This window comes from Equus przewalskii, chromosome 17, assembly GCF_037783145.1.
Source record: "Equus przewalskii isolate Varuska chromosome 17, EquPr2, whole genome shotgun sequence".
Lineage (NCBI taxonomy): Eukaryota > Metazoa > Chordata > Mammalia > Perissodactyla > Equidae > Equus > Equus przewalskii.
In genome coordinates this window covers 46,653,013-46,676,679 of record NC_091847.1, presented here as the reverse complement: position 1 = coordinate 46,676,679, position 23,667 = coordinate 46,653,013, and the positions used below count along the sequence as shown (strand labels likewise).

The window sequence follows — 23,667 nt, the reverse complement described above, 5'->3', positions numbered from 1 at the left end:
TTGAGTCCTTATTATATGTTAGCCTTTACTAGGTGTTGGCAAGACAAACCTTAACATGTTTCCAACAGTTGGGAACAATTACATTAGATAGTGTTAAGAATGGAGCAAGCATGGAGGATGCCTTGAGAGCACATAAGAAGGACACCTGACCCATGTAGGGGGGTCAAAGCATGTTTCTTCAAAGACATAAAGTCTCACTTGAGGTCTGAAGAATGAGTGGATATTAGTAGGTAGAGAGCTGGGGGAGGGGCACGGGAAAAATCCTACAAGGAACGGAAATAACATTTGGGGCCAGCTAGATATGAGAAAGAAAAATAATGATGTTGAGAAACTGGAAGAAATCCAGCCTTCATGAAAAGAAACATGCAACGGGCAGTAGAGGTAGGAGGGGCGTTGAGAGAGGAGCAGGGGCAGGATCCTGAATTGCCTTTTAATTCATATTAAGATGTTAATTTTTTTCATAAGGGGGCCATTATATGTTTTAAATAGGGAAGTGACATCAGATTTGCATTTTAGAAAGAACATTCTCACTACATTGTGGAGCATGGCACTAGGGCAGTAGTGGTGATGAGAGATACTGGAGGCAGGGAGACCAACCAGCTAGAACGGCTGTTGCATCAGTATAGGTGAGAGATGATAGATACCTGCTTGAAGGATACCTTGGCTGTGGGAATGGAGAAAAGTGTACGGCTCAAGAGGTTTTTATACAACAGAAATTACAAGACTTGGTCATGCTTGGGTGGAGGGAATGAAGGAGAGGAAGGAGTCAAGTAACTTCTTGTTGCAATCGTTGAGTTAATGTTAATGTCATTTACTGAGAGAGTAGCACCCAGACCATGTAGTCAAGGAAGGAATTTCGATGGAGAGAAGATAATGGGGCATACTGAATTTGCTGTACTTATGAGAAATCTAATTGGAGATATATACTAGTCATTGAGATATAAGCATTCAATATACAGAGGAGAGAGCTGGACTGGTGGTACAGATTTCAGAATCATTGCCACATAAATGATGATTAAAGTCATGGGAGTGGATGTGATAAAGCAGAAAAAATATAAAGAGCAAGAAGAACAAATGAGCATAACGTAATTCTAAGTACTCTAACATCTCAGAAATGGACAGAGATAGAGTCACCCATCCAGGAGTCTGAGAAGGAACAGCCAGAAGGTAGGAAGAAAAACATTAATACTCTGGTGTCATGGAAACCAAGGGAAAGGAACGTTGCAATGAGGGGAGTTTGACATTGTCAGTTACAGTCAAGAAGGATATAGTGTGGGAGACGCACATTGGATTTAGCAAAATAATTACATTTCAGCATCTCAGACTACAGCTACACAAATGCCACATTCATCTAAATGCATTTACTTCAAGAGTTTTGGAAAATGAGTGCATTTGTAACTGCATTGATAGGGTGCTTCTGTTGCATCAGAGAATAAACAGAGTATCTATCTGACCTGACACTGACATTATGCTAATTCTGTTTTTTTTTTTTTAATTTAGATGCAAATGTCCAAACAGAAGTAAACTCCAGCCTACCACCTGTTTTAGTATATAAAGTTTTATTGGAATACAGCCAGGCTCATTAGTTTCCAGGCACACCTGTTTAGTTAACTACGGCTGCTTTTGCACTCCACTGTAAGGTGGGTAGCAACAGAAACAGCATGGCCTACGAAGTAGAAAATATTTACTATCTGGCCCTTTACAGAAAAAGTCTGCTGACTCCTCATCTAGAGTCTAGATTTTAGACTAAAGTAATAACTTAAAATTCCTGATTTGCAAGTTAATTCTTGATTTTTCTAATCTATGTGATCTCCATGTTGAGACAAAAGGGATCCTTCTGGATTTGATCCAGAATGCAAAATTTCAAAAGGAAAAAGGTCACAGCAATTCAGAGGAAAAAAGAGCAGAATATGACCATATCCCCTTTTTCTGTTGTGTTAACTGATGGTAGCAAGATCTGGAAAAAATCTGCATCTTTTTAGAGACATGATGTTATAAGTACACTGCACCCTTCCTTGAATATTTGTGCCACAGACCACAAAACATTTTACCTCAGTTTACTGTTGCAATGGTGGCATCGGAAGCAGGACTTATGAAAACTCTGCTTGTCTGCTACTAGGCACTCCATTGGATAAACTGTCTTTTGACACAGTATACATATTTCCTTGTCTTGGAGTAACAGTTTCTAAAAATAAAAATTTACAAAAGTTTATATAGTGCTATCTTCAATCACATTGTAAAAACAAAACAAAACAACAAAAGAGTATTAACTGGCCGTGCAGTTAAAGCAGAAAGCGTTAAGATGATTTCCTAACATTGCTTCTCTGGACATAGGGCATCCCACCATCAGGTTTGATGCTCCGATACAATCAACTTTAGTGTCTCTACTATTCATACATTGTATAAGTTGACTTTTATGATTTAAGAAAATATATATGAGTAAATATGTTCATTAACTTTTAATGTATTAATTAAAAAGTACAGCAAACTCAGCCATGGGAAACCCCGAGAGCCCTTATTCTAGATAACTGCACTTTTCATATATATATAAAGGTTTACACCTAACTTGGTCCCAACTTTTTACTTTTTAAAGCATTCTAGAGGGATTTTTCTAAAATATGTATATATCTTTTTAAGGTGAGGACATTGTATCTGTTTAAATATTTTCCTGATGACTTAGTGTTGACTCTATGACACCAATTCTTAACTTTAATACAATGAGACTCCTGGATACACTGAAATGTCCAGGGCCATTTTTCCTCAACATAAATGGCTTTAGATTTTAGGGCTTTGGGGATACTCATGTCTGCCTTTTATGGTTTTTCTATCTCTTCTCTTGCTCTAAAGTACCCACGGCCATAATACTCCTGGTCTCTCCTGAACGTTAGCTCCTGTGAATAACAGTAGTTATATGACTAACCAGTGTTTGATTCGTGGTTCAACTGACACAGAACTTCCACCTTGATCTTGTTTTGATCCTCAAACAATCCTGTGACGATAACTAAGCTTTCATATTAATTATACATAAGAGAATATATGCTCAGGGCTCTTTGTGCAAATAAATATATACACTTGGCTGTTTTGATTCTCAGTTTGGGCTACTGAGAGATTTCCTTTGTCTATTTGGTTCAAGGAGGGGACAATTTCTATATTTAACACAAATTTCTCTGTATTTTCTATGTTTTTAGCTATTTTAACAGAAACAGAGCATTTGAAATTAGACAGCTTTGCTTAATTATGCCAAAGCAAGCATATTAAGAAATCATATTAACTCAATAAACTACACACATATTTTGCAAATATGATAGAGGCATAATTTTTGTTTCAGCAGTTTTTATTTTTAAGTTTGCTATTTCTTTCAATCTGTCTAAAAGAATGGACTACACTAATGACGAACATTAATTACGTCAAATCCTTTTATTGTGAAGCCTCATTAATAATAAAAAGTAGGGAAATATAAAGAAATGAGCTGTTCTCTAATGTAAAAAAATACGCAGTGAGTTCATATATTTTAAATCTTTCTTTTTCCAAATATAACCAAATTTTTAAAATGTATTGTCCATGTTTATCTGTGAATGAGACCAACTGAGCTGTCATCTGGGGTTTAAGAAAGGTGAAAAAATCAGTTATAGAAAAAACAAGTGGCATTACAGAAACCTAACTCCATCTAACTCAATAACAATGATAAAATATACAAAAGATCTATTTCTACATCTATATTTTTGTCAGAGACGCCAATCAATAAAAATCCTTAAAGCACATATGAAGGGCGTAAATTGGTTCTTGGATTATTACCAGGCTGTATTGAATTCAAACACAAACACCACTTAAGTCTGGTGGTTAAAAATACGTCAATAGTAGGTCAACAGATAATATCTAATATTGTCTTAATCAAGTGGATGAAATAATTTTTAATAAGAAATACTAATACTATGCTATGGGTGTACAATTAGTTACATATAATCATTAATACTATCACAATAACAATTATTTTAGCTGCTGCTTTATCCAAAGCCTTATTTACCTTGACAAACACAGGTCTCAATAACCTCTATAATAGGATTTGTTATTCTCACACAGTGCAGGTGAATCAGATGCTTTTGTAAAGAGAAATTAGTAAAAGCAAGCATTGTAAAGAGACGGACATCAACAACCAGGTAAAGCTGTTAGTTTTGGGTTATATTATTTGGTTATTTCCACGTACTATTTCATCTGCAAATCATCTTAGCTATGGAACACGTGCCTTTAAATGGGTTAATCTGACTTCACACTTGGCAGGCTCATTTACCACTTATAAAAGCAGATTCCTCTTGGAAGGCAGTTCTCATCTGACCTGCGGAAGCATCTGAGGTTGCATAGCCAAGGCTTTTAAAAACTCTTTCACTCTCCTGCCACGTCTCTTGGAAATTCCTCCTGAGGTCTGGAGGCGAATCAGAAATATCTAAAATATGGCCTGCGATGACATCTTCATAGGTTGGTGGGGCATGCTTGAAGTCAAAGCCAGATTTGCCAGCTTCTGGACTTCGTGATGAAGTGACTGACGTCTTCGACCCAACAACTTGACTCTCGAATGCATCCACACCTGAGACATGTTCACTCAGAGACCTTGTTTCAGAGCGCACGCTGTGCTGCTTAACAGGATTTTTTTCTTGCGGCGCTCCAGGACGATTGCAAGAAAAGTCTCTAAAACTAGTGTTCTCTAAAGATGTTAATCCAAATTCCTCCTTACAAAATGTACGACTTTCTTGTTTTATATTATGGTTTGCGTCTCCATTTGCATAAACTCTTCTATTTGACTTGGCTTCAAAAACTGGGCCATCCTCAAATTCCCTGAACCATCTGTTTATTTCATTTTCATGGTCACTCACAAAATTTTCAGCCATTTGAACAGTTCGGTTGGCCGCTTCATACCTCTGCGTGTGCTCTGACAGGCGAGGCCCTTCCACTTTGCGGATGATTTCGACTGCGTCAAAACTTTCAGTATCCGGCACTATGTGCTTGGTGGCATTTCCTCCGTCTTTGTGTACATAAGTCGCCTTTTTCTCTACTTTCCTAACTTCCTCTTGAGCTTCCATGGATTCTCTGAAGGAACCACTGTCAACATGATTGACACTGATAGGTATTGTGATTGTGGGTGGAGAGTCCCTACCACGAGCTTCTATCTTAATTTGACGTCTAAGTGTTGCAGGAGACGTGATGATCTCAGACCTCTTTTCTACAATCGGGACCGGGGTGACTGATGGACGTGGGACGGTCCCCTTGGATAACTTTGCAGTGGTGTCTTTGAGTTTGACAAGTTGTTCAGAGCGACTCCTAGGTGGAGAAGGGGAGGTATTTGCACTGTGAATTTTAGATGTTTGCGACACGGGCCTTCCTGGTGATGGTTCGGCAGAACTGTCGTTTTTAGGGGACTGAGAAAGCTCATCCTTAGGAGAGGTTTCTGTTCGCCGGGCAGTAGACTCGATTGTTATAAAAGTTGGTGATGGTGGGCGTGTTTTTAAAGAGGAAGGAGAAATCTTGCTGTCGTCTAGTTTAACTTCCTGATGGATTTTCACACGATTTTGAGCAGTTGCTTCGTGATGGGTTGCTATTTGGTGGTGCTCTGTTTTTTCTACAATTGTATTTTCTTTCTGTTCAGTGTTTTTATTGCAGCTGACACTAACATTAGACGCTTGAGATAATGTTTCATTAAGACTAGTAGGTTTATTTCTCTGCTTTCCTGCTTTGGAGGATGACATGGCTGTTTGAATTGTATTTTCACAGACAGCAAGCAGATCCTCTGCTTGAGTTTTAATATGTGTTATTTCTTCTTTGATTTTTTCTACATTATTCTCCATAGCAATGTGAACTCCATACTCTCTTTTTTCTTCACTTAATAGCCATACTGGAATGATATTTAACAGTGTCTGAAATGTTTTAAGTCCATTTTTATCTGGCTCCGCTTCAAACTGCTTTACCCTAGACAAAATATGTTGTAGTTCTTCACGTTTTCTCAAGAATTCCAATATGTTTACAGCACATTTTCCATCATCCTGCTGGGATTCTTTCGCAGAGGAAAATAAAGATTTGTTCTGTGTAATCTCTTGCTTTGAATCTTTAGTATTAGAGAAGACTTGTTTCTGTTGTATGCCCTTGACTCCAAGACATTTTTCTTCCTGCAGATTATTATACAGCTGGGGCAATTTTTCATGTTCAACTTGACTTTCAGAAGTCTGTATTTGTGTCTGCTGAAAATTCTGAGCCTGTGAATCAAGATGTGCATTTGTAACCTCTTGCTTGACTACCTTCTGTGCTGATTTATTCAAATGTTCTTGTTTTCTTTCAACCCTTAGTCTGTCTTGCTTTAGACCAATCATTGGTGGTCCCTGAATTGTTTCTTCATTTCCTGGAAGTTTTCCACTTTCAGATGCTCTAAATTCCCTTTGCTTCTCATGCACTATGTTGAGCTTACTTTCATGACTTTTCCCTGTGGGTTCCATAGGCAGTGTTACTGTTACTCTTTTCTCCTGCTTAGGTAATTGGTAATACTTTTCAGCCACAGATTGCTTCTGACTATATTCAGTGCTTGCCTCAGTTTTCTCGGTTTCCTGGTACTGTCGTTTGGTAATGGTTTGAATGTCAATTTCGGACTGCCTTTTCTGGCCTTCATAGCTGTGGTCTGTTTCATTTAATTTATGATCCGGCGTTGGAAGTTTGATGGTTTTAACTTTGAAACTTGGGGAAAATGGTTTGCTTTGGGGCAAGTGCAACTGCTCCAGATACTTCTTCTGTTGTGCTTGTTGCGTACTGCACTCTTGGTGACTCTGTTTAATTTCACAAGCTGATTTAGATTGTATCATGTCCCTTGAGCTCTGGAAAACTTCCTTTTGCATAGTATCTTTGTCTTCTGAGGCTGCTGTAACATGTTGGAGACTCTTGGCAGTGACTGTTACTGCTGGTGTTGTGGAAAGCTGCTTATCAGGACGCACTGCTAGTACCTGAGAATTCCTCTGAGAGTCTGGCTTGGGGTGGGCCAGAGAGACCCCCGAATCCATTCCAGGTAGGGGAACCTCCTCATTTGTTTTTTGCAACAGCACTTCCTTTTCCAACTCTGATATGTTTTGTTTTTGGCTTTCCGTTTTGACTATGTTGTAGCAAGAACTCGCATGTTTCTGTTTTTCAAGCTCTTCTCTTTGTTGTTTGTATTTTTCTTCAGCAATCATTAAAGGTGTCTTAAATTTTCTCATATAAGGTTTTGGACTTTGTTGTCCTGAACCCTCTGGAAATGAATGAGATTTTAGGAGAGGTGCTGTCAGTTTTCCCTTGGGTGGCGAAGTTTCTGAACCTGTCTGTGAGAGGGACCTTGTAGAGTCCACAGATAATTGTTTTCTTTCATCAAGACTTTTTCTAGCTATGTTCTGCTTTCTCTCTGTGTGTCCACTGCTAGTTGCCATCATTACTCTTCTCTGATCCTTTGAGGGAGTAATTTTATATTCCATATCAAATGGGGAATTATCCAATTCAACTTTCGGGGAACGATGATTCTTCTTGTCTTCTATCTGCTTGGGAAATTTGGGTTTGGGCAATGTGGGAGGTGGCAAAACTACTCCTGATTTTCCTGTTATGATTTTAGCCTGAGAATGCGTTTGCTGAGATCTTGAGGCTTCCTCTTGGGAATATTGCATGAATGCTCCACTGTGCTTTTCTGGAACAGAGGAGGAAAGGCAAGGTGCTGGTTTTGGTAATGGAGTTGGAGGAGGGGGAGGTGGTGGAAACATTGATAGACATTCTCTTTCAGATTTCTCATCTTCCGGTGGTGGAGGAAGAGGGAAGCCTGGGAAACTTTCAAATTCAGCCTTTCTTGTCTCTGTGGACAGTGAGGGAGGAAATCCATTTTTTTCAGGCAACATCATTAAAGGAGGTGGAGGAGGAAGAGGAAATTCTATTTCAGATGATGCATTGGAAGGTGGAAGCGGAGGTGGCGATGGAAGTGGAAGAGGCCACTCACTTTCTTTTACATTATTTTCAGGGTTAAAGTTGATTGGATTAAAGGACATTTCCATTGCCTTTTTTAAGTCTGTGGAGGTGTTTGTCTTCATTAGAAAGTCCTGGCTCTTCAGATGAACGTCAGTCTGCTTTTTGTCTGTTGCCTTAAATTTATTGTGGCTTTTTTGGGAGACTTTCGCTTCTGTTACATTTGATATGTCTTGATCTACAGGCAAAGTCTGCCACCTTGGTGGAGGGTTCACATTCTTTTTCTTTATATCTTTCTTAGAATATTGCATTTCTTGTTTTAATGAAGTTTGTTTCTGAAAGTCCCCTGAAACTTTACAAGTTTCTCCAACTGTCTTGTTGATTGGACCCTGGGTTGGACTGCGCTTAAAGCTTTGTGTATCTGTTGATATTTTAGTGTTTTTCATATTTTGGGGTCTCTTTACAGGGAAAGCCTCGGTCTTCTGGTGTTCATTCGTCAGTTCATAAATTTGAGTCTGTTGCTTTCCAACTGCTTTGTCAATAGATTGGGTAGAGTTAAAGGCTGCATCCTTCTTTTGTTCTCTCACTGTCTCTGATTCCTTAGTTTTTACGTTTTCCTTAACTAACACAGTTGAAGTCAATTGTTCGCTCTTATGTTTATCTCTAAGATGCTGCTCTGTTGTGGTGTCAATCTGGACACCCATTCTGTCCCGCGATTCCAATACATTTTTAATAACTTTGTGGTGTGGGTTAGATAGTCTTCTAAGGCTTTTCTCAAGAGCATCATTGTTTTGTTCACGATCTATGACAATTTTTACAGTGCCTTTTGGGGCTTTTGGAAGATTAACCTCAGTTCTTTCTTCTGTTAAATTCCCGTGACGAGATTTGCCTGTAGTTTGATTGAGAGTGTCTGTTTCCCCTTGCCACCTGGCTGCTGGCTCAAATGGTCCTGGTCTTGGCTGAAGAAGACTTTTTTTGTCACTCTGAACAGCCACCTGATGAATCTGCTTTTTCTGCTCTTCTGAGGATCCTACCATCACTGCTTGCACATCTTCTTTGATTATACCCTTTTTATCTACCTCTTTGAAAGCTCTTTCTGCTTCTTTCAGATTCTTTAACGATGCTTCAAGGTCATCTCGGATAAGCTCCTTTTTCAGGATTTCTGTCCTTGTGTTTGCAGTCTTTTCAAGGCATTCAATAGCTTTCTCAATATCACCAGGGATGGCATCAGACTGTTTAGGTTCTTTCCATTGGTGGCTTGATTCCTTAAGTGACTTGAGTGTGGCCAGCATGTCACCTTTGACAATTTCTTGCGTTTTAGCTACCATTTTCTGGTTTATGGCCTGGCTGAGGGAATTTAGGGTTAATTTCAAATCACCTTTTATAATTTCTTCTTTGGGTGTCTTACAAGATGTATTCTGAGGCTCTGTCATAAAAACCTTGACTGTATTATGCACATCACCTGGGATGATGTCAGTTTCATTAACAGTACGTTCAACCTGAGATTCCCTTTTCTTTAGTAACAGTTTTGTGCCCTCAACATCACCGCCAATTATTTCTTCCTCTCTTTCTTGCTTCCTAGTTGTTAGTGTTTCATTTGACCCTGTCTGGAGTTGTTTGAGATAGTCTAAAGCTCCAGTTTCTATGCACGTTGTAAAAAACTGAACATTTCCCCTCTCAGAGGCATCAATTTTCGCCCTTGCAGATATTTTATTGTTTGATATGGAAGATAGCAAACTATGAATGGTACGTTTTACATCACCTCCTATTACTTCTTCACGTTCAATTGTGTCACCAGCATTTTCATGAAGAAGACAATAAATAGTCATGTTAATGTCTCCTCTTTCATCTTCCTGAATTAAAATTCCTTTCTTTACAGAGCTTTCCTCAGAGAGCAGGCTTTTTATTGCTTGTTGTACATCACCACTCACTATCTCTTCTTTTTCAGTATGAAATTCTGTTGATCTGTTTAATAATTGAGTTTTGGTCAAATTAACATTTCCCTTCTCCTCTTCACTAACCAAAATCTCTCTTTTCGTACAGTCTCTTTTGGAAAGTAGGTTCATAATTATATTTCTGAGATCAACCCTGATGATTTCTTCTTTCTGTATCTGAGGAGATTCCTGATTCATTAGCTTGTACTTTGCCATTCGAACATCCCCAACTTCATCAGCTTCAATGATGATTCCAGGAGCCTCAATAACTTTTTGAGAGTAGAGCTCTTCTAATGTTTCTTTAATGTTCTTGCCAATAATTTCCACCTTTTCTACCCTACTTTCATTAAATTCATGAAGGGGTGTAGTTTCAAAGAGCCATGTAGTTGTCTTGACATCAGAAGGAGGGATTTCTTCCTTGGTGAGTTTTGTGATGCTTTCATCTGCTCCCTTAATAGAATCCAAGGACTGATTTTCAAAAAGCCATACTGCCTGCTTAACATCACCTTTTTGCATATCTTCCCGGGTGACTGTTTTGATATTTTCATATTCTGACCCTTCTCCTCTCAGTTCATCTATAGTGTGGGTTTCAAATAGCCAAGTAGATGTTTTAACATTGCCCTTTTGTATTTCATTGACACTTACTGTTCTTATATAAGTATTCTTACCAAAATTTTCAGACTCAAAGAATTGTTTACTAGTCTTCACATTCCCACCTTGAATATAGTCAACCGTGGGCACAATATCATGTGATTCTTCTGAAATCTGATCCAGTGGCTGTGTTTCAAATCTGTATCTGACAGAACTAACATCTCCCTTCTGAATATCTTCTTGTGTGACAGATTTAATAACATACACATTCTCCGATTCATTAATTGAGTCTAATGGTTTTGTTTCAAAAAGCCACCTTGTCCCTCGTACATCTCCATGAATTACCTCTTCCTTTCTAACTGTTGTCACTTCATGGTAACACCCTTCTCTGTCTTGAATTGCATAAAGTGGCTGGGTTTCAAAGAGCATTCTGTAGCTTTTTACATCACCCTTTATTACTTCTTCAGCAGTTATTTTCTTGGTGCTGATATAGTCAGATTCTTCTTTAATCTCATCTAAAGAAAAAGTCTCAAAAATAAAGCACCCCTTTCTTACATCGCCACCTTGTATGTCTGTCACTGTCTTAACTAATTCATCACCTCCTTGCCGTTCTTTTATCATATCAATTGGTTGGTTTTCAAAAAGCCACCTACAATTTAAAACATTGCCTTTCTGAATATCTTCAGTCTTTAGAGTTTTGATCTTCTTCAAAACTTCCTCTGAACTAGAACTTATAGAATCTAAGGGCTGACTTTCAAATTTATGCCGCATGCTGGAAACATCCCCAGCTTGGATGTCCATTTCCACAGCCTTGATTTCCTTTCCTTCTTCTCCTTGTATGCTGTCCAAATTTTCTGTCTCGAAAAGAAAACATGCTGTGCGAACATCCCCTCCTTGGATCTCCTCCTGTTTTACAGTTTGCAATTTGACTGTTGCTTCAGAGTCGTCTTTTATGGTATCAAGTGGCTGAGTTTCAAAGAGCCAAGTACAGGCTTTGACATCTCCCTTATGAATTTCTTCACTGCCAGTCATTAATGAAACTTTTTCATAAAGAGACTCCATTGGCTGGGTTTCAAAAAGCCATCTACAGGTTTTGACATCCCCTTTAACAATATCTGTAGCTTGTTCGGTTTTACTTTCTACTTCTTCCATATTACTAAAATACTTAATAGAATCAAGAGGTTGGGTTTCAAATAGCCATTTAGCAGATTTTACATTTCCGGTCTGTATTTCTCGAGCAGATATTCCTCTGATTATCTGAAATTTATGAATGCTTTCATCAAACTGGTCAATGGGCCTTGTTTCAAAAAGCCATCTACAGCTTCTTACATCACCTCTTAAGATTTCTTCTTGCTGGACTGTCTTTACTTGATGATATTTTCCAAGGTGATCTTGAATGGCATATAGTGGAGTTGTTTCAAAGAGTGATTTATTTAACTCTACAGCACCCCTCGTGACTCCTTCCACCTCTATTTTATGTGATGCATCAAATTTAATTAAATTGTTTGATTCAAAGATATGTGTGTAATTCCTTACATCTCCTCTGTCAACTTCTTCAAGTTTCACTGTTCGTATGTACTCTTTTTTATCTTCTCTAATCTCTTCTAGAGGTTGGGTTTCGAAAATCCATTTTTGATGCCTAACATCCCCCTTTTCTTCTTCAGAGGCAGTAATTTTGTGAAGTTTTCCTACAGCAGGGCTATCTTTTAAAGCCTCTATTGGAAGTGTTTCAAATAGACGCTTAGTAGTTTGTACATCACCCCCTATTATCTCTTCAGATCTTACAGCATCTGCATCAGGAACTTCTTTTAGAATGTCCAATGGCTGCGTTTCAAACATCCAACACTTTCTGGAGACATCTGTACCTATTATTGTTTCCTTTTCACTGATGACTTCTTCTGACTCTTCTTTGATTTTCTCCAAAGGTTGAGTTTCAAATAACCACTTTGCCCTACTCACTCCACCTTTCACATTTTCTTCCATAGATATTCCTCGGACGACTTTAATTTCTGTGATATCCTTGTTAATTGTGTCCAAGGGCTGTGTTTCAAACATCCAACGTGCTGTTCTCACATCCCCCTTTTCAATGTCTTCCCTGTGAACAGTTTTAATTTCTAGCATTTGGCCTAAACCATCTCTAATAACATATAATGGTTGAGTTTCAAAACATTTTATACTCCTCTTAACATTTCCCTTAATTTCTTTGAGCTCAGACCTGAGTTGCAATAGGTGAACCTCATCCACTGAATGAAGCTGTCCAAGCTGATCCAGATGTTGAGTTTCAAACATGTATCTCACAGCCTTGACATCCCCCCCAGTTATGTCCTTTATGGTAGGTACCACTAATTCTTCTTGACTTTGATGCATTTTATTCATTGAGTCTAACGGATTTGTTTCAAACATCCACCGGGCTGTGCGGACATCTCCTCTGGCTAGCTCAGGAATTTTCTCAGCATTTTCTTCAGTGGCAAAAGAATGATCCCCTAGTGTATCTATGGGTTTGGTTTCAAACATCCATGTGGTATATTTCACATCACCACCAGCAATGATTTCTTGATCAGCAATGCCCTTGGAGATGTGATCTTCATCTGGAGAGCCATTGTTGATGGAATCTAATGGCTGATTCTCAAAGATCCATCTCATGGACTGCACCTCCCCCTTCAGAATTTCATCCCACTCCAAGTGTTCTCTTTCTGAGTTCAGATGTTTTTGAGAACTGTCATTTGAATTTTCAAAAACATACCGGGCTTGTTGCACATCTGCTGAAACTGAGCTTCCTGGGTTCACTTGACTGGAAACAATCTCAGAAACCTCACTGATATAATCTTTTTCTAAGTTTTTTCTTAACTCAGGATGGATGTGTTTATATAAACGGTTTAATTCATACAAATTTCTTTGCTTGGAATATAATTCTTTGGGAACTGGTGGTATTCTAGGGGGGCTGGGGACTTCAGGGGACTGAGAAAATGCTGTCACATCTATTGGAGTTTGAAGTATATCAGGTTGGGGAGGAGGAAATTCTTCTGTCTTTCTTAAAGGAGTGGCATTAACTTGTGCCAGAGTTGAGGAAGTGGCACTGTGGTCACTATATCTTGTGGTTGATGTTTCCTTTCTCTGGCTGGTTGAAGTGCAAGAAGTGGAAGAGGTCCCCACAATTGATGATGGCTTTAAAGTCTCTTCATATTTATTTTTGATCTTTAAGGGAGAGAAAATCAAATCTTATAAAGATGGGTGTCACGGTAGAGCCTTCCTAGGCACTGCCCTTCGCTTATCCACCTGCTTTGACATCTCCATTGGGAACAACAGGGGATACATTCCATTTAGAGACCTACTTACGAGCCATATTCAATGTTTGTTACTATCTTCCCTATAATCTGTTTGCACTTTTAGAGATATATTCCCCATCCCATACATCAACAACTCAGTTTTATCATTTTACACATAGTCTTGATTTTAACATTTACGCATAGTCTTGATTATTTTTCCTCCTTTATTTAATGTGGTATGTGGAGTAATCTGGAGGGAAACAATAAAAGTCTCAAAGTACTTTTGAGGGTTGTTTTGTTTTCCTTCGAATTTTAAAAAGAACAGAGTGAGTATCGGACATTTAGAATTGACTGTGTTACTTTATCTAATGTTAGTTATTAAACTTTAGAGCATACATAATTTTTCTTCCCTAATTTCCTCTAGTGAGAAAAATTTTAACTCTACCACTTTATTTATGTAGAATGATATTCTCCTTATGAAACAGAATGAGCACTGGATCAGAATATTTCTTTGTTGAAAAACCACCTCAAACAGTCAATAATAAAATGCTATACATTTACATCTGGTTTTATTCTTAATATGTTTCTGTGAGAGATACCGTCTTACCTTAATCTGCTTGGCTGGGGCCACCTCTTTGTCAGAATAAAGGACCTTTTCCTGGGCAGACTTTTCAAATTGCTCTTTTAAAAACTTAGTTGAAACCTTTGGAATCTCTTCATCCTCAGGTGTGTCAATGACTACAGTCAGAAAAGAACACCAGGGATATTATGTAACTAATAAACATGATGTTTAAGAAGAAATTATAATGCTATGGGAAACTTCTCACAATATAAGTAAAAAGATTCAAGGCACAAATGTATACATACGGCACTATTTCATTATGTAAGTTAGTATATGTCAAGAAATATAGGAAGAAAATGGTGGTGGTGATCTCTGGATGAGAAGTCATAAGTGATGGAACTTTTGTTTATTTTAATTGTGTATATTTTCCAAGTTTTCTACAAGTATGTCTTACTTTTATGCTCAGGAAAAATAATAAAAGTTACTAAAAAAAGAAAAGAACAGAAGAAAAGCAAAAGGAAGACCTACTTCCTTAAGCAAAACCAAAATAACAGCTGTAGTCAAGTAGCGTTTGGGTCACAGTTGGCTTAAATCTTCCCTTTTAGCTCTTCAGGACAGCAAAACTTCTCATTCCCCTTTTATAGGCAAGACAGTCTGTTCGCGTCTTATGCAAATTAGCACAGATTTGTCTGTAGTCTAATCTCATATCTGTAGGTTGGAGAGCTGGACTTAAAAGTGCTTAAATCTGTTATTAAAAGTAATACAATCCAGATAACATTTCTCTTCTCAGGGAGCTTGATAAATATCAAATTTTATTCTAGGTCCCTGAGGCAAAAAGCAATTCAGAGGTGGCTGGCTTATCACCTTCTAGGCTTTTAGGATGAATACCTCATAGGGTTGATGGGCAATGAACTATTTTTAGAAGCTTATTGCATCTTTTACCACAGACAGAACCTAATTATATACAGAAATACTACCCTGCCCCCTCTGGGACCATGAGTCATAGTTACTAACTTTTCTTAGTGGGAGCGATTGTGCTTTGAAAGTCTTCTGTTCAAACATAGACACGTCAATAGCAGAAAGGTTACTGGGGTCAGATAATACCAGATTCTTACCTGTTTCTTGAACATACTGGTGTAACTGAGAAGCTTGGTTTAGTTCCTCGGTATGCTTTTCAAGATGAGAGACCTGTGTTTAAAGATCATTTTAAATAAATAATTGTTTTTAAGGAGTCAGTTTTTTCAGTATTGCACATCTATTCTTCATTTCACAGTGATTTTCATCTAAGACTTCAGTGCACACTGAGAGATGCGAATTAAACTTCTAGCAGTTATTTTAATGCTTGGGCTCATGCTATAACAGAACTTATATGAATTGACACCTAAAGTGCCCTCATGTTTTTAGAATCCTCATTTTATTTTTCAAAGAATGTCAACTCCAAAGTGGGGAAAGAGACACTGATATGTATTGATATTAAATACATAAATGACAATAAAAGCAATTGGTTACAACAAGGTCAGAATTACAACAACACAGTTCTGGAAACTGTTTGCAAAGGATTGTCTTTCTAAGTAGTTACCATTTCTGTTCCAAGAACATCAATTTTGTGTGCTTTGGAAGCTTCTTGTTCATTTTTTTCCATTCCCTGCTTGCTTCTTGAAATGTCGACCTGGCTGCTACGGGTTACCTCCTGAAAACGAACGAATGAATGAATAAATGAATAGACAATGCCTTAAGAAAAGTCTGGAAATTTTAACATTTTTTATTAATGCAATTTCAGTGATGGAAGCTTCTAAAAAAAATTAAGTTTCCTCAGTGCATTCATGGCTGCTATAACGAATGACCTCAAACTTAGTGGCTTAAAACTGCGCAAACTTAACATCTTACTGTTCTGTAGGTTGGAAGCCCTGCCTGGGTCTCCCTGAGTGTTGGCAGTTTCAGAAGATATGCATTCCTTTCTGCAGGCTCTAGGGGAGAATCCAGTCCCTTGCTTTTTGCAGTTCTAGAGGCTGCTCATTGACTTGGCTCATGGCTCCCCTCCTCTATCAAGCTGAGATTTTCTCACACTGCCATCTCTTTGATTCTCTCTTCCCATCCCCTCTTCCACTTTTAGAAACCCTTGTGTGTAGATTGGATCAATCCAGATACTCTAGGATTATCTCGCTGTCTAAAGGTCAGCTGATTAGCAGTAGTATTTCCTGCGATCTTAATTCTGCTTTGCTATGTAACTTAAGTATTCACACATTCTGGGGATTAGGACCTAGACATCTTCAGGAGCCATTATTCTGCCTGCTACTTGTAGTAAGCAACAAATGTTAATGATGCCGTCTTGAATCAATATGAGAAAGATGAACTTCAAAAAGAAAATGGAAATTCTTAATGAACAAGAAATATATTTTTGCTGTTTATAAGCTAAATTTGTGTGTTACAGAAAGACATTTCAGTCTTCAAGCTGGCCATCAAGTTTGATGACGCATCCAGAGTTCAGTTGAAGAATATAACCATGATATATAGCCAGTATAAACAGACCATATTATGCTGGTGTGTGTCTCTCTCTTCACGAACAGGGCTACTTTTGATTTTGGTTAAGTTAGCACAGGTGACCTGGCTGAATTGGAAACTTGAAGCTCCTGTTTACTTTGGTGATCCAACCCTGCTCTTACTACAGAATGCGATCTGACAGAGTAAATGATTGATTAATTGATTGATTGATTGATATGATGAGGCGGTTGGCATAGTGCTAAAAATCTTAACATCAAAAAATAAGGATATGGATAGATGACTCTCTAAGAATACATGTATTTGAATTTGTTTGAAGTTGGAAGTTCACTTTTATCTTTATCTCTACATGACTGAAAAATATTATTTTTGAGATCTGATTTTTAAAAATGTGAGTAGAGGATAGTCAAGTGAGCAAAGGTGCATTATTACTATTAATCAAATAGGAGCACTAAAATTTTTTTTTATGGAGTTAAATAGTTTTAAACTATCAAACTCTAATCCTTTAAACCAAGAATAAGTTTAAAATCCATTCATGAGATCCTGACGTGTGATTTTCTTTTTTGCTAGTGGATTTGTAGTGTGTGGCTCTTTTCCCCCAAGGGCATTTGGTGTACAGGGTTAAAGCTCTAATTAACGAAGTGGCAGTCAGACATTTACTTCGAGATCTGTAGCATGATCTGACCTTATTACACTCTTCTAGAAAGGAAAATTAAGAAAACTAGTTGATACTCTGCCAAAAGTCCTACAGAGAGTTGAAGCCAAAATGTAGTTTACACTTTAAAATGTAGATTCTATTTCATTGGATGTGTTAACTAGATAGGAGTTATCTTTTCACAATATATATATATCAAATCATCACAATATACACTTTAAATATTTTATAATTTTGTCAATTATATTTAAGTAAGGCTGAAAAAAATGTAGATTATATCTCACTATATTGAAGACTAGTGTAATTTTTTCCCCAAGCACAATGGTTTTCTAGCCTGAGTTAATGATCCACATACATCAAATGATATTTAATAAAATGTTTGACACACAGTTTGTGCTAAGGAAAAGCTTAATGAATGAATAACTAAAATAGCAAACTTTGATTAATAAACTAATTTCATTCAACCTTTTAGTTGCCAGAGAACTTCCTAGAAACTGGGGATAGAGCAGTAAACAAAATGTGTACTTTACTTTCTCAAGAGGGAACATCGAAAATAAATAATCCATATTCTTTAAGTTTAAAGATTCATGATTCCATATAATAAGAAGATTTGCATAATCAAGTTTTATTTAAGGCTATCAATAACATTAATCTGGAGGGAACAATAACAATCACTGAAGACTGCAGATAGAAAAACAATGCATAGGCACAAATAACCGCTCTTTGCATGACAGCTGTTTACAACTGTGCAAGTCTTCCCATCAATAGGGACATAATGGGAATATTCTATGGCATTCCTATGACAAACTGAGAAATAGGAAGTACTGATTAAACAGTGAAAGAGCAAAGGACAGCAGGAATCTGACCAATACCAGGGTCCTTCTTGAAGGGCACCATGACCATCACTGTAGAATCATGTGTACCTAGAGGTCCATGTGACAAGCTGTGGCTCAGAGACATGTTTATTTGGCTCACTCAGTGTTTTCAAAGTGTCGAATTAGTTGACACAGAAAAATCAAGACTTCTGCCTGCTTTTGAAAATTTTGAAGATCTGTCAACACTGAGTTCACATTCCAACATGGCAGCGCCTTGCTGGAACAAAGTAGTGGCCAACCTTTTTAGTTGGGGCATGTACTTTTCAGTTGGTCATTGTTCCCCTCACTCACTAATATTTAACACCAGGTTCACATTTTTTAAAAACCTGCCTGGAACCCATAGAAATTTTAGTTTCCGGAACTTGCTATTAATCATCAGGCTGAAAGAATAGGATTAGTGATGTGAATCTGTGTGTTGAGAAAGACAGATGCAAAATATTGGGAGTAGAAAAACAGTAAATAAATGTATTTTTGACACATATTTTAAAAATTATCATTTTCTGGGCAAACACTGGACTTAATGTGTATCTACTTGAATAAGAACAATCCATGCCTTTCATCTCTAAATATATTTTCTTGTCGAAGATGACACAACATAAACAGTACAAGGATACATAAATTTAGTTTAGAGTTGTGAGTTTCTACTTCAGCACTTATGTGCTATTACTAAACAGAGCTGTAATTGCTACACTACTTTGGTATGTTAGTGTCAATGCATCAATTTTACTGCCCCTTGGTTGCTGTAATTTACATAAAATCTATCTTAAAATATTCCAAGATTTTGTTTTCATCACTTACTGTGTTTCATATTTTGCAACTAGTTTAGCTTGGATTTTAAATTTGACTTTCATTCTTCCCAGTTGCTGGTGTCTATAGAGTGTAAGGTTAGGTAAAAAGATGGATCATCATAATGCTCAGGAATAAATCAAATTATACAAGTAAAATGTAACAAAGAATTCTGGCCAGAATGCCATACATAAATTCACACAAAAAAATTCATGAAATTGGTTCTCCAAAATTAAATTCAATATAGATCAGGCTGCAAGAGACAAAATGTGGTTTGGTTCACAGGTAGATTAACCAGAAGTTAAAAGTGGGCGATTAGTCCTAATTCCCTCCTCTGCTAGCTATGTTGTAATCTTGGCTAAGTCATTAAATCACACTTAAACTTTTTTAAAAAACATCTTGTTTATCCATTAAAACAAGAAACACAGGGGGCCGGGATGTGGCCAAGTGGTTAAAGTTCTGCGTACTCTGCTTGGGCGGCCCTGGTTTGTGGGTTCAGATCCTGGGTGCAGACCTGCTTCACTCATCAGCCGTGCTGTGGAGTAGAGGAAGTAGAGGAAGACTGGCATATATGTTAGCCCAGGGCTAATCTTCCTCAAGTTAAAAAAAAAAAAAAGAGGAAGATTGGCAACAGATATTATCTCAGAGCAAATCTTCTTCACCAAAACAAACAAACAAACAAAAAACCCCAAGAAAAACAGATGCTATGTGCTCTAATTTTGGAATCTAAAGTATGAAATTGCGGCACAATTGCAAACAATATCATGATGTTTGCATAACTCACGCCAATCTGATGACAGCTCATATATTGGCCAAATAGATTATAAAAATCTATCCTTGCTATACACTTCTAAGGAGATTTCTCCAGCACAGGAAACAGTTCACATTCTGCTTACGCAACTTGCTATTGTTATTATCATTATAGGAAAAGATATTGTACATTTCTATCAATAAAAATGCAAACTCATTCTAGCACGAGTAAGGAAAGAAAAGGACAGACTTTTTTATGGTGACTCACTGCTGTTGTGACTCTTAGAAGTACACCCAATAGAAAAAAATGTGATGAAAGACTGGCAGAATAGTAAATGACAGCTGCTTCACTAGAGTGGGAAAAAGCTCATGCTCAACGCCAGTAATTCAGCAATTTTACCCATCACTAATCTCATTTTTAATAAAACTAGAAAGGGTTAGGATGCGTTAATGTTATTTGCATCTTTGTCAAACAGACATAAACAATATGAAAAATGTGCTATTTATGTTAGCAAAAATGTCAATGGATTCAAGGTTTGATAGAATAATCAGTTCTTTCTTTTAAATGATGAACATAAAAATTTGTGGTTGAGGGGCCGGCTCCGTGGCCAAGTGGTTAAGTTCGTGCACTCTGCTTTGGCGGCCCAGGGTTTTGCCAGTTTGGATCCTGGGCATGGACATGACACTGCTAGTTAAGCCATGTTGAGGCGGCATCCCACATACCACAACTAGAAGGACCCACAGCTAAAATATACAATTATGTACTGGGGGAATTTGGGGAGAAAAAGCAGAAAAAAAACATTGTGGTTGATATATTGTGTTTGCCTAGATTTGGATATATTCAAATTCAAACATGTTTTCTTTTGCCCTGAGTTTTCTCTCTTGATTTTTCTTTTAATTTACTTTAAAAATTTGTGGTATAAAATTTGACATCCCTAGAGTTGGAGCTTCGAGTTAAGGCTTTTCCATGGTCACTCTACACATTTGAAGTCTTGGCTCAGAAATTATGTTCTCTTTGAAAGTTTTCCCGACTTTTCATACAGAGTTACCTATTCTTGCTTCTTTTTTTGTACTGCCATGCTGCCAGTGCACATCTCTATTATCAGCCTATCACATTTCACAGTCATTATTTGATAATACGACACTTTCCTTCAACTGAATTCATGCATCCTCAAATCTCAACCTTTAGCTTCCTGGTAGACAGCAGATGCCCCCAAAATATCAAGGAGTGAATGCATGGGCAAACAGTCACATTTTTTCCCTAGGAGTGTGAACATTTTATGATTTTATAAAAGTCTAGTTTAAAATTTGAGATTCTAAATTTTTTCCACATAATCTTCTTTTATTCTTTGCTATTTTGGCTGACAGTCTTTGAGACTGAACATTTCGTAAATGGTGGGTGGAGTTACTGAAGCTGATGATTCTAACAATAGCATGTCAATCACTTTACAAACTGTACTCAGAAAAAGGCCTCTTGATAACATTGCAAGTGCTCAGCACATCTATGGAAGAACACGGGGAGTTCTGTGATGCTGTAAAGAGTAGTTGGCATCATCAGACAGAAGAGAAGCCTGTACCAAGAAACCAAAATATACAGAGGCAACAAACGCATGCGCAAAGGTAAAGAACCTTTCCAAATAGGAAAATGTATTTTCAAATAGCCTTTTCATAAAAAGATCTTCCCCGTGGTGCTAGACAAACTAGTTTATATGTTCTTTTTTTAGTGGGTTATTATTTATTGAGTTTATGAATCTGATGTGTCCTCGACTATCATGTAGAAACAGCAGTAGAATGCATTGGGCAGAATTACTATGACATCAAAAAATTGCATTGAGATATTTATGACAATGAAAGACAATACTTTACCTCATTTTAATTTATACAAATGGGGGAAAATATCAAGAGGAAAGAAGACTTAAGGCAATTCCAAGTCCTGATTCTTCGTATAACTCAGTATGCTCAGAAGTGAAGCCTCCAGTCCTACTTGGTTTTCCATAGCAGTCTTGCCTAAAGCTATGAGCAAGTACTAGTTGGATTGCTGGATTGTAAGAGACTGATGATGCAAAACATTTGAAAAAAAATAAAGGCAGCGAATTTTTCCTATGAAATCACTGCATCGCTAAACATGAGTGATCTTATATAGGCTTCACCTATGCATTTATTTATCCAACCAACAGCTATTGAGGACCAAGTATCTCTATAGCATTGTGCTAGGCATTGTCAGTATTATTTTAATGAAAGTTTCTATGATTATATCTTCATCCATCTATCATCTATTTATCTATCTACCTACCTGCCTATCAATCATCTATCTATTTATCTCTATATCCGTGCAATATATAAAAATATCTACACATATACTTGACGGAATAAAAAAGGCTGTTAGTGGGGCTGGCCCCGTGGCCGAGTGGTTAAGTTCGCGCGCTCCGCTGCAGGCGGCCCAGTGTTTCGTCGGTTAATGTCTGCTCGTCAGACCACGCTGAGGCGGCGTCCCACATGCCACAACTAGAGGAACCCACAACGAAGAATACACAACTATGTACCGGGGGGCTTTGGGGAGAAAAAGGAAAAAGTAAAAAAAAAATCTTTATAAAAAAAAAAAAAGGCTGTTAGTTTTGAAATTATCTTGAGAACAGGTTTGTTATCTACACAGATGCATGAGTTATGCAGATTTATTGCATAAATCTCCAAAAGAAGTGTTATTCAATTAATTTCAACTCTTTCTTGACTCAAAACGACTATGCTTTGGTCATATTTAGCTATAAAGAGCAAAACATCATTTTATAATAAAAATATTTAATTTAAAAATAGAAATATTTGACTTCAAAAAGAAAGGTTTCTGATTAAGCAAAGCCAGTGTTAACTGCTAGAACTCTCACTGTCCTCTTCTTTTCAAAAAGTATTATTTAGAGAGCCTTATCCCAGTGTCCAAAAATGCTGAAGATTCCTAAAAAGAACATATAAAAGAAGGACTCTTATCTGGGCCATCAAACGTATTAGTTATATAAATAACAATATTTATTTGACAAACTAAAAAAGCAGGATCCATAAAAACACTCAATTTGCGGTAAAAGACACTTTCTAGAAGTTTTATGTAGATGTATGGTAAAGACGTATATATGTATACAATATTTCAATCTTAACATAGACATAAAGCATCTTAAAACCAAAGAGTCGCTCAGATATAAATAAACATAAAAGCACAATAAAAGAGGCTAAAACTCAGAATCTCAAGGAGCAGTCAAACTGCAAACAAAAAGCTTGCAAAAAGAATGAAAATATTCTAAAGAAAAAGACAACCGGAGGTAACGTGTATCCTATGTTAATGAATGCAAACTAAAAGAAACAGAGAATTCTACCTCTTCATTACCACCCCTCCCCCACCAATGTCCAATTGATTTATAAGCCTTGCCAGTTCTATCTTTAATTATCTCTTGAGTCAATGTCCTCTTTACCCTAGAACTTCTGACCCAATAAAGCCCTCATGTATTTAATCCGCTATTTCAGTAGTCTCCTAACTTATCTTCTTCCATCTAACGTTGACCCCTCTATATCAATCCTATACAGCCAGAGAAATCTTTCTTAAATGCATGTGTATTCATGTTTAAGTTTTTTCAATGGTTCCTGATTGCATTAGAATAAAGTAAAAATTCTTTAGCATAGTATATCATTTTCTCTATTATCTGGCCTTTGCCTACATCTCCAGCTTCATGCCTCAATTATACCTCACTGTATTCACAAATATATCATGCTATTTTACCTTTTGCATAAGTTGTTCCTTTTGCCTAGAATGCAA

At 37.3% G+C, this 23,667-nt stretch overlaps 1 protein-coding gene across 3 annotated transcripts in view; it reads right to left on the bottom strand.

The window, feature by feature from the left end:
• The window catches only part of XIRP2 (xin actin binding repeat containing 2), a 73,092-nt gene that overhangs the window by 5,725 nt on the left and 43,700 nt on the right, over window positions 1–23,667 (bottom strand). For 2 of the 3 annotated variants that reach the window (XM_070581530.1, XM_070581531.1), the window contains 5 exons: window positions 15,886–15,996; window positions 15,422–15,494; window positions 14,352–14,482; window positions 4,289–13,673; window positions 2,052–2,185 (listed from right to left, as the gene is read on the bottom strand). In XM_070581530.1, the coding sequence (XP_070437631.1) occupies window positions 2,091–2,185; window positions 4,289–13,673; window positions 14,352–14,482; window positions 15,422–15,494; window positions 15,886–15,996 (9,795 nt within the window). In that variant the 3' untranslated portion in view covers window positions 2,052–2,090. The remainder of the gene's footprint in view (window positions 1–2,051; window positions 2,186–4,288; window positions 13,674–14,351; window positions 14,483–15,421; window positions 15,495–15,885; window positions 15,997–23,667) is intronic. The other variant, XM_070581532.1, reaches the window with a different exon arrangement.